At 37.5% G+C, this 12360-nt stretch overlaps 1 protein-coding gene across 1 annotated transcript in view; it reads right to left on the bottom strand.

Annotated features, from left to right (window-relative positions):
* The window catches only part of LOC136844747 (uncharacterized), a 137878-nt gene extending 126543 nt beyond the window's left edge, over positions 1–11335 (bottom strand). The window contains exons 1-2 of the mRNA XM_067113982.1: positions 11160–11335; positions 5354–5681 (exon numbers count right to left, since the gene is read on the bottom strand). Of these exons, the coding sequence (XP_066970083.1) occupies positions 5354–5681; positions 11160–11335 (504 nt within the window). The remainder of the gene's footprint in view (positions 1–5353; positions 5682–11159) is intronic.
* Positions 11336–12360: the final 1025 nt, after the last annotated feature.

Here is a 12360-nt window from a genome sequence, read left to right on the forward strand (position 1 = left end):
AGACAAATATCAACATGATGGGAAGGTATTTAATCCTTCCGTCGAGATGGCGGTGGAAGGTTGAGGAACAGCAATTTAAAACTGTTTATACGCCGTGATATGAAGTTCTCCTCGGAGCAGATGGTCCGCTCTGAGTCATTTGAATTCCCTAATGCCAGGTGGTTCGTCATGGGATGCCCATGCCACGGTAGATTTGGCAATTGGTGGGACGTGAGGTCTTGCGTTGGAACTTGGGGCGGGGGAAGCTTGGAGGGGTGAAGGAATGGGCGAAGGAATCGCATCCGTGACGGATGTATAAAAGGGAGGATTGGGCAGCGAGTGTCCCCGGGACTTTTCAGAGGTCAGTGTTGATCTTTGCATAGGGAGGAGATTGTCTTTTTTTATTGGTGTTTATTCTTTTTCATGTCTTCAGTTTTCTAAAGTGGTGGCAGTTCCGTTGCCGGAAAAGACTTAGGTGGTCTATGCGTTTGAACAAAAGTAGATACTGGCATTTAAATAGTAACACAATAGTAAAAATATACCAATTTAGAAGCAACATTAGTCAGGAAAGTAAATATTATAACGTTGTTTCTTTGGATACTCTAATTCATGTAGGACCCATTGCATCTACAAAGGGCAGCGTATGGGAAGAAAAATTATCATATATTAAAAAAATATATATGCATATATACTTATATGTGTATATATATATTATATATAAATACGGTATACATATAAGTATACATGTTTATTGTACACGAGAAAGCTTTTAAATGTTTACCAAATTATGCTATTTGGTTTAAAGGACTAGATGAAATAAAGAATTTGAAATGATCATTTTCAAAGCAATGTTATTTCAGATTCTTTTCTAATTGCACTGTAAGTTTGGATGAAAGCTACGCCAATACTAGCAGTATTTAACTGCAATGTTATGTGGCCAGAAATATGATCATGGACATTTCATTTTATAGAAGTTCTCTGCTTTTGGGGAACATATAAATGTCCCTTTTTATTTATAGCTGGCAGGTGCCTGTAGTTATTTGATAACTTCATCCAAAAACTATTCGTCTCATCTACTGTCATCTCTGTAGGGGGGCGGGGTAGTGCAGTCAGTGCCCCTAGCTGCAACCCTTTTCATTCCTTTTACTGTACTCCCGTTCATATTCTCTTGCTTCCATCTTGCTATCTGCAACTGCGAGGTTTTCTTCCTGTTACACCTCTCAAACCCACCTACTCTCAATTTCCTTTCCAGCGCTGAATGACTACGTAGGTCCCAGCGCTTGGTCCCTGGCCTAAATTCTATATTCCATTCCATTCCATTCTTCTACTGTCATGTAACATATTATGCTTCCGTCTTTTTCTGTTCGTCTAGATAACGGCTTTCTCCCTATCTCTACTTTTGGGCCGTCTCGAATCCTACGCCCTGTGTTTAAGTATTCGCTAATTGGGTGTTATCAGTGCATTCCTCTTTTCCTGTTTCATCTTTGGAATGCTGTTCTGTATTGTGGCTTCTCTGCTTTTTAGGGATCAGCTCGTACGTTTTAATAAACGCCTCCTGTCGTGCTCAGTTTGTCATTTTCGTGGTAATGAATACACGATTGACTCTGTAAATACGAGTGTTTTTTTTATATATTCACAGCCAGAGTAGTGATTTTAGTGTATTGTAAACATGACAGATTCTCCAACAGCTTCCATCATTAAAAAATAGTTATTTTAGTCTATTGTAAACATGACAGATTTTCCAACAACTTTCATTAAAAAACAGTTATTTTAGTGTATTGTAAGCATGACAGATTCTCCAAAAGCTTCCATTTAAAAAAAATAGTTATCTTAGTGTATTGTAAGCATGACAGATTCTCCAAAAGCTTCCATTTAAAAAAAATAGTTATCTTAGTGTACTATAAATATGACAGATTCTCCAACATTTTCCACTAAAAATATAGTTATCTTAGTGTATTGTAAGCACGACAGATTTTCCAACATTTTCCACTAAAAATATAGTTATCTTAGTGTATTGTAAACACGACAGATTTTCCAACAGCTTCCATTAAAAAAAATAGTTATTTTAGTGTACTGTAAACATGACAGAGGCTCCAAAAGCTTCCATTAAAAAAAGTAGTTATTTTAGTGTATTGTAAACATGACAGATTCTCCAAAAACTTCCATTTAAAAAAATAGTTATCTTAGCGTGTTGTAAACATGACAGATTCACCAACATTTTCCGCTAAAAATATAGTTATCTTAGTGTATTGTAAACATGACAGGTTCTCGAAAAGCTTCCATTAAAAAATAGTTATTTTAGTGTATTGTAAACATTGACAGAATCTCCAACAGATTCCATTAAAAAAATAGTTATTTTAGTGTATTGTAAACATGACAGAATCTCCAAAAGCTTCCATTAAAGAAAGGGGGATGGGTAGAGTGCCGAGATTGTTCAGGTACTACAGGCCTTTCTGCAAACAGGTTCTCTCGCTATACAGTACATCGCTGAATAAAACGAAGGCCTTTCGTTTCCAGGCTTCAGCTCTTAGAGAGAGAGAGAGAGAGAGAGAGAGAGAGAGAGAGAGAGAGAGAGAGAGACCCCATATGTGCTCCAAGCGGAAATGACTTTTGAATGAAAAATGCCAGGTCAGTGACGGTGTTGACTGAGTGTTGAAATATGTAGATGAATATGGAATTTTTATATATATGATGTTGACACAGTCAGATTTCTATTTCTTGAGAAAGGAACGTGCAGGAAAAAGTACTGTCTGGAGTCCTTTTCATTCCAAGACTTTGATTTACTTTTTTATAATGAGTTATTTTTCTGTTAAAATATTTATAGTATCAGTTTTACCCAAGAATAGATTATGTTTTCAATACCTTTTTCATGATAGATCAGTTATAGACTTATCGCTCATGATAGATAAGTTATATTTGAGATAAGGAGATAGCGCATGATAGATAAGTTATAATTAAGATAAGGAGATAGCTCAAGATGGATACGTTATAAGATGAGGAGATAGCTAACTCGAAATCATTCTTATTACTTTGCAATTGGGCTAAGCCATCATTTTCCTAGGCCTTTTTTTTTTCGTCTTCGTTTGTGCCGGACGAAAAATAACTTACGGAATTGAATTTCTCTCTCTCTCTCTCTCTCTCTCTCTCTCTCTCTCTCTCTCTCTCTCTCTCCATTAATGTCACAGCATTTTCGTTCTTTCACTTTTTAGAGTTATTTTTTTCTCTCTCTCTCTCTCTCTCTCTTCTCTCTCTCTCTTACAGCATCTTCGTTGTTTCACGTTATTTGACAATTTATTAAGCTCTCTCTCTCTCTCTCTCTCTCTCTCTCTCTCTCTCTCTCTCTCTCTCTCTCTCTCTCTCTCTCTTACTGTCACAGCATTTTCGTTGTTTCACGTTATTTGACAATTTCTGAAGCTTTTTCTATGTTAAATATCTCCAAGAAACAGTCAATAATAACCTTTCTTAGAATTTTTTTTTTATACCTTTTATATAGCGAACCGAACTTCTTATCAGCCCACCAATCAAACACATTTCTTCTTCACTAAAAAGCGCCATGAAAAATCCCTGCCTTGATCTATGGCTGTTCGTTAATCCTGCCATTGTGTAGCCGCGCCCCCACACACCCGTTCATATGACTTCATATTATATGTCTGCGTGTATTCTTTTCTTTACGAATATACTGAAGTTTTCCTCTGCTACGGTTGTATTTTATTTCGTATATTTTTATTGTATTAAACTTATTTTTTATGCCGCCGTTAGCTTTTGAGTATTTTTGTACTATTCAGTTGGAAGTCGATCACCGTAAGAGTTGCAACGCTAGTTTTATAAGATCAAGCAATCAGTGATGCATTTAATGACTTTAACAACTGACCTCCAGCTGAATTATCGTATCCACGTCGCTTGATCTTGATTTGTTAGTCTACAACATTCTCTCTGTAGATGTCCAAGCTGTTCCACGGACATGGGCAAGTGCTTGCAAGAGGTTAGCTTAGATATAATAGCTCTCCATCGTTTGGCTTATTGAATCCTTTCTCGGTAAGGTTTTATACAGGCATACAAGCACTATTTATATATATATATATATATATATATATATATATATATATATATATATATATATAGTATATATATAGAGAGAGAGAGAGAGAGAGAGAGAGAGAGAGAGAGAGAGAGAGAGAGAGGTTTTGTGTGGAAATATTGAGTGTTCTTAAACCAGTTCAGAAATATTCTATATATATATATATATATATATATATATATATATATATATATATATATATATATATATACAGTATATATTTATAATATATATATATATATATATATATATATAATATATATATATATATATGTATATATATATATATATATATATATATATATATATATATATAATATTAGTGATGCTTGTCATGTAATAGCGAAGGCCTCTCTCGTACAACTGTCATTAATCAACACTATTTTCGTCTTCCTTGCTTCCTGTTTTATCTCTACGTCATTTTGATATCTATCCCCAATCTGCTTACTGTGTGAACACCAACACCTCCCAAATCCTTTCCCCTCACGCCCTGGCTGATGGTTCTGAAGGGCCCCATCTGTCGCAGGTGGTCGGTCGAGCGGAGTGAAGCCAGCCTCCTCCTCCTCCTCCTCCTCCTCCTTCTTATCTTCCTCCACCTCAGCATCAGGACTTGCAGGAGGAACTTAGGGTTTTCATCTCACCTCATCTTGGCCAGGCTGAGAGAGGGAGAGTGGCTCAGTGTGGCTCGTGAGCCCGGAGAGAGTGGGAGTTGGTGTGTACTCGTCCGGATCGGTTGGCGTCCGACGGCGTGGGATCCTTGCTTGACGTATATTTTTTCGTCTTCCCCGTCCGTAGGATTATCGAATGGTTTCTTTGGGATTCCTTGATTATTTTCCCCTTTCTCGGTTTACTTTTTACGTGTATCTATAGGTGTTTTTTTTTCTAAATTTTTGTAACATGAATAAAGAATTCCGAATAACTTTTTTGCGTGTGTTATCCGATTGACAGCTGTATAGAATTGTGAAGTTGTGTTTTTGATAATAAGCTTTATAGCATTGCCAGAGTTTGTGTGTTTAAATGAATTCATTTCCAAAAGGAAAAGCTTATTACGCTTGATGACATGATGATACTACGAGGGGAAACAACGATGCGTCTCTTCACAGTGCTTTTTATAATGACCCTTTGCGTTGTGACGCCCGACGCCGCCACTGCGAGAACCAGAAGACGCCCGAACCTGAGACGCCAAAGGGCGAGCATTAGCAGCAGCAGCAGGAGAAGCCTTCAGACTATAGCAGAGCCCCCAGATTTAGAGGAGAACCTTCGCCCAAGGCCCGCCGCCTGCGAAGAACGACTCACCCTCGAGGAACGAGAAGAAAGGGCTAATTTCATCTTCACAGGGCGCGTCGAGTGGCTCTCAGGAGGAAGGAACCGCGTCACCAGGCACATAGTGGGCGACGAAGGCGTCGCAGGAGGCGTCAGGGTGAAGAGGGTTTTCAAAGGGCGCGAGGATCTGGCCGGGAGGATTTTACAGGTGAACGGACTTGGGGGTCGAGTGTGTGTAATTCTATTGCCCGAGTGAAGGACACCAGGATATTCCTGACGAGGATTGACGACGTTGGGAAAGTGGTCCTCAATTCCTCTTTGGTGAGGTTGACTCTGAGGAACCTCAGGAAGATGCTGAAGGCTGTAGAAGGTAGGTTTTAATTTATCCAGTTTCCATAAATAGTTTTTCATTAATTAGGACTGATGCTGCTTTCTCAAACATATTTTGGAATTGAAAATGCTGAAAATAGGAATTTACACCTGCAGTAAATATTGGCAACCTGCGCCGAGAACAGCTGATTCTGAAAATAGGAATTTGCACCTGCAGTAGATATTGGCAACCTGTGCCGAGAACAGCTGATTTAGACATCAAAAGTATAGTCAGCCGTCAGTCAGTTAGCTAAACGTCAGCCACTTGAAGAGGATAAGCTTTCCATTAATTAGAACTCATGCTGCTTTCTCAAACATATTTTGGAATTGAAAATGTTGAAAATAAGAATTTACACCTGCAGTAGATATTGGCAACTTGAGCTGAGAACAGCTAATTTAGACATTAAAAGTATAGTCAGAACTGATATTATTTTTTCAACAATATTTTGAAAATGAAAATGTTGAAAATAGGAATTTACACCTGCAGTAGATATTGGCAATCTGCGCTAAGAACAGCTGATTTAGACAGTTAAAGTATAGCCAGCTGTCAGTCAGTTAGCTAAACAATCGCCACTTGACGATGATTAGTTTTTTATTAATTAGAACTGAGGCTGCTTTTTCAAACATTTTGGAAATGAAAATGCTGAAAATATGAATTTACACCTGCAGCAGATATTGGCAACCTGAGCTGAGAACAGCTGATTTAGACAGTATCAGTCAGTTGGCTAAACAAGCCACTTGAAGAGAAGAGGTCACCATTTTCAATGAAGCCTTTCCAAAAAACACACTTTCAATCTAGGTAATTATGACATTGCTCCTTCTGCTTTCCGCGACCAAGAAAAAATTTGAATTACGCCTTTTTGAAACAAGCCACTTGTAGAGAGGCCTTTCCAAAAACACACTTTCAATCTAGGTAATTATGACATTGCTCCTTCTGCTTTCCTCACCCAAGAAAAATTTGAATCACGCCTTTTTTAAATTGAAGAGAAGCCTTTCCAAAAACTCACTTTCAATCTAGGTAATTATGACATTGCTCCTCCTGCTTGCCTCACCCAAGAAAAATTTGAATCACGCCTTTTTTAACGAGTGGAGCATCCATTAACGAGGACCTGCCAGTCATCATATTCGATATGATGAAACACACGCCCTGGTAGTTCACACTCGGCCAATCAACAGGTAGTAGTCGAGATGAAATGGGCGTCGTCGACCACGCGTTTACAGAAACCGGTTGGGCTCTCTCTCTCTCTCTCTCTCTCTCTCTCTCTCTCTCTCTCTCTCTCTCTCTCTCTCTCTCTCTTTCACTTCTGTGGAAAATTAATTATCGAGTGATCTTATTCCTTTTCGTCGATATGTTAATCCTTTTACCAGTTTTAACGACGGTGAAGAGGAGACAGTCTTCTTATATTTGGATTGGTCTCTCTCTCTCTCTCTCTCTCTCTCTCTCTCTCTCTCTCTCTCTCTCTCTCTCTCTCTCCAAGGATTTGAGTTCAGTTTTGTGGATTTGATTTTCCAATTTGTACGCAACTGGTTTTTCAGTTTTCATGTTCAGCATAACTTCTCTTAATGATTTAATTGTATATATGTTTATGTTTATAGGAATGTATATAGCACTGATTAAGTTATAGGTTTATAGATATTTTGTATACATATATACATTATATATATATATATATATATATATATATATATATATATATATATATATATATATATATATGTAATATATATATATATATATATATATATATATATATATATATATATATATATATTACTTTCACTATACAGCCTTCCGGTTTTTAAGCAAGTCGTTAGAGATGGGGCTGCAAGCCCAACGCCCATTTCTTTACCTCGGCATACGCTGGTACCCATCCCAGCTGAGTGGATTCCTGGGATGTGGGCTGGGAGTGGTACCGGATTAGTTTTTAGTTTGTTTAAGGTTAAAGTTAGCCATAATCGTGCTTCTGGCAACGATATAGAATAGGCCACCAACGGCCCGTGACTAAAGTTTCATGGGTTGCGGCTCATACAGCATTATACTGAGACCCCCGAAAGATAGATCTGTTTTCGGTGGCCTTGATTGTACGCTGCAGCGGCTGTACAGAAAACTCGATTGCGCAGAAGAAACTTGGGCGCATTTTTTACTTTTGTTTTTTTTTTAATATGAGAGAAGGAAACCTGAAGTAATGGTTATTGGTATTTGAGGCAAAATTTCACTTTTGATAGAAGGTATCGCATTCCATCTTGTGTGAAGCTGCGTTTTCAATGCACCACCGCCATTTTCTGAAATTGAGGTGATTACTAAGTAAAAGTAATATGTTTGCATTAGATTTATTTTAATTATAACCGTAAGCAATGATTAATAAAGAATAATATTTTTGTATCAGACATATTGTGATTATCACATTAACAACAACAGGAATAATAATAGTTGAAATTCATATACATAATAACTATAGAATCAGCTTCATCCAGGAGACTTACTATGAATAAGTAGTTACAAAGCCATCTTCGACTGTAAGATCCCTGATGCACCCAAAGTTTTGCTGATTTGATGCTAATGTTATTATTGCTTTTGCTTTATCGTTCGGCATATTTAGAAAACCTCATCTTTTTGCCATGGCTTGAAGAAATTTTGTGAGATATTGTTACTAGTTTTAGAAATGTGCAGTTAACCGTGATTGATAATAATTAGGTTATTCATATCATGGGGATTTTAATGCGAAGTTTGTATAAAATCCTTTTATAAAATCATTGGGTCTTAAGGGAAGATGCTATATATTTTGATAGTTGTTGCTACTTACGTATAAAATTAGATGGGAGAATGATGCGACTTGGGTTAGGAACAAAAAATATACATCATTCACTATAAAAAAAAAAGTAAGGTTCACTGTACGCTACATCGCTGTATGTTGGAGAAGAACGAAATCATACATGAGATGATGTATGTTATGATGTATGTCAGGCGGAAAAGAGCATTAGTTTTGCATAAAACCCGTGATATTTATGAAAATGCAAATGGACAGCCTGGCCCGTAATGAATATACTACCAAACTCCGCTTTACGCGAAAGCCACTAAGAAAATCTTAGTTCCATTTTTGCCTAGATGAATAGTCAATTGTTTTTCGACGGCATTTGGCAAGTAAAGAGACATGAATATTTACCTTGTTAATTGCAGCTTGTACGTAAAGGCCTTCTGAAGTTTGCTAGAGGAACCAAGTTCTTCTTGGCTTGACCTCCATGTTCACAGTTGTGGTTTGGGTAATAGGAATGATTCATTTGAACTTTGAACGTTATTGCTTTCATTTCTTTATTATTTTTTTTTGGGAGAACTCGGCATTCTGACATCCTGACCTCGGATTAGATTATGCATCTTCCACACTTTATTATACATACATACATACATACATACATATATATATATATATATATATATATATATATATATATATATATATATATATATATATATATGAAATTTTATCACACCATGATTTATATACAATCATGAAACTACAAAATATATATATATATATATATATATATATATATATATATATATATATATATATATATATGTATGTATGTATGTACGTATGGATACACATACATACATACATATACACACATATATATATCACAAAGCTATAGACAACCTCCTCGACGATGAATGCAATAGAACACCAGCGTCCATATTAAGCAAAGTTCCTTCTCGATGTTGAACTGGGCTTCAAGAGACGATTCTTTGCATTGGGTTCATTAAGAAGACTTAAGTCTCATGTTAGAGCGCTGTTTCCTCCTCTATTAACGGAGTTTCTGTCTTCGTAATTCATTCTTTTTTTTTTCGGGGTGGGGGCGGGGAGGCGAGCGCAAGGCCATCATTATCTTCGATTACGTTGTAACCTCTGCCATTGTTAGGGATTTTTGGAGATGCCATTTCTGTAAAAGAAAACTGTTGTGCCGGCTTTATCTGTCCGTCCGCAGTTTATTCTGTCCGCATTTTTTCCTGTCCGCCCTAAGATCTTAAAAACTACTGAGGCTAGAGGGCTGCAAATTGGTGTGTTGATCATCCACCCTCCAATCGTCAAACGTGCCAAATTGCAGCCCTCAATCCTCAGTAATTTTTATTTTATTTAAGGTTAAAGTTAGCCATAATCATGCTTCTGGCAGCTATATAGGATAGGCCACCACCGGGCCATGATTAAAGTTTCATGGCCCGCTGCTCATACAGCATTATACCGAGACCACCGAAAGATAGACCTGTTTTCGGCGGCCTTGATTATACGCTGTACAGAAAACTCAATTGCGCAGAAGAAACTTCGCCGCATTTTTTACTTGTTTTTTTAAATAGATATATATAAATATAAAATACGGTATTTTAAACGGAAATGCTTTCAGTATCAGCTGCCAGAGAGGATTAACTAAGCGAAGGACCATATAAAGCATTGCTTCCTAATGGTACATTGACGCCCATGGTATACTTTATGACTCAGCAATTTTTAGGCGGAGGGTTATTTTGAAACGAATTTCTTTATATTTTACGTTATGATAACGCCTTTTAGTGCGGCCAGTTGAATTTGAGTTTTACTTATGTATATACATAATTTTTTTTCGTCTTTTTTTACGGATATGCAAAGAAGCGCAGATTAGTTCTTAGTTTACATTAATATTTAGATTACAAAAATTTCGCGCTATATGAGATTTCGGCAAGAAGCGAAGCGGTAAGATGTGTTGATGAGAGAGAGAGAGAGAGAGAGAGAGAGAGAGAGAGAGAGAGAGAGAGAGAGAGAGAGAGAGAGAAAACTGACCTGTTTGCTAAGACTGGTCTTTCATCCTGTAAAATCATCATGAGAGAGAGAGAGAGAGAGAGAGAGAGAGAGAGAGAGAGAGAGAGAGAGAGAGAGAGAGAAACTAACCTATTTGCTAAGATTGGTCTTTCACCTTGTAAGATTATCATGAGAGAGAGAGAGAGAGAGGCTTCTCTTAATGACCTTTGCATCCGTTCAAGAGATAAACTCAGGAATCCTGAGACGGTTATGTCTTTTGTATCGACTATATAGCAGTGCCCCTTATGAAGTGGGCATCGACTCCGGCGTTATGACAATGAGAAGGGTCTGGGGGTCGTAGCCCCCGGAAAAGAGGTCAGGTCACGCTGCAAGTTGAAGAAGACCTGCTGTCTCTTTCGGGAGAAATTTTTGAAGATAAATATATATAGTATGCAAATATATACAAGAGAGTATGGAAGGATTGAGTCATATTGGTAAAGAAAATGAATAAATTGTGTGTGTGTGTGTATGAGAGAGAGAGAGAGAGAGAGAGAGAGAGAGAGAGAGAGAGAGAGAGAGAGAGAGAGAGAGAGAGAGAGAAGGACCTATTCCCTATCGCCTCCAAGAAAAGTGATAGGTGAAAAATAATTTTTTTCACCTGACGTCAGCAGTGATGTCAAGTTCTCTCTCATCCATTATTTTACCTGGAAATAAACTCCACTGAGGAGGAGGAGGAGGAGGAGGAGGAGGAGGAGGAGGAGGAGGAGGAGGAGGAGGAGGAGGAGGAGGAGGAGGAGGAGGAGGAGGAGGAGGAGGAGGAGGAGGAGGAGGAGATGTTTCTCTCTGATGGACACCAAAGGCGTGCTAACCGGTCGTACATGATCGAAGTTTGGAATTATGGCAAATTAGAGCCCACCGTGAAAATCACTCAGCCTGGGTAAGGGAAGAAGAAAGGTTATGGGACGAATAAACAGTCTCTCTCTCTCTCTCTCTCTCTCTCTCTCTCTCTCTCTCTCTCTCTCTCTCTCTCTCTCTAAGGGACAGGTATGGTAGAGTGCAGAGAAATTCTCTCTCTCTCTCTCTCTCTCTCTGTTATGATCGAACATTTTTCTTAGTGATGGGATTTTTATTGGTGGGGAATAGCTTGGATCGACCGATGAATTTGGTCATGAATTTACCCAAGAGTCATGCGACACCAATATCAATCTTGGGAGAAGCGAGTGCGGGTCATACCCGGGTCGGGTAAAATTATTGATTGGGTTTCCTCTCTCCCTTCGTTCCTTGCAATTTTTGTATCTATTTTGACTCTTTTTCTCGTGAAGACTTGGACACGATTGAATTTATATAGACTGATAGTGTTCGTTTCGTAAACATTAATGGTTGATTTTTTATATAGATTTTTTTTTATATTTTATGTGGATGTTTTTCTTTGGAAGACCCGAGTTTTCGTTAAGATTTTTTGTTTTTTTGTATTGTATTTAGAATGATTTTATGTAAACTTGGATCTTAATCAAGTTCTAAAATATATTAATTAAAAGTTCATTTTAATATAATTTCATGTTGTTTGATATTGTGTTTGATATATATTGTATTGGGAGCTTTATTTTTGGAATGATTTTATGTAAACTTCGATCTTACTCAAGATTTAAATTCTATTAATTGAAAACTCATTTTAATATAATTTCATGTTGTTTGATATTGTGTTTTGATAATGAACACAGTGTTATTCTGTTCCTCCTACCGAATTGCACGTTCACCTGGAAGCTTGTAGTTCTGTCGCTAATTGTCGAGAGATAAAGCACCTTCTGCTATCAAATGCCTGTCATCTTGCTGTGAATACATCAGCAAAGAATTCATTCTCAATTTGCATTTGTTTATTTCCACTTCATCACGGCGCGTTTATGC

Source organism: Macrobrachium rosenbergii, chromosome 13, assembly GCF_040412425.1.
Source record: "Macrobrachium rosenbergii isolate ZJJX-2024 chromosome 13, ASM4041242v1, whole genome shotgun sequence".
NCBI lineage: Eukaryota > Metazoa > Arthropoda > Malacostraca > Decapoda > Palaemonidae > Macrobrachium > Macrobrachium rosenbergii.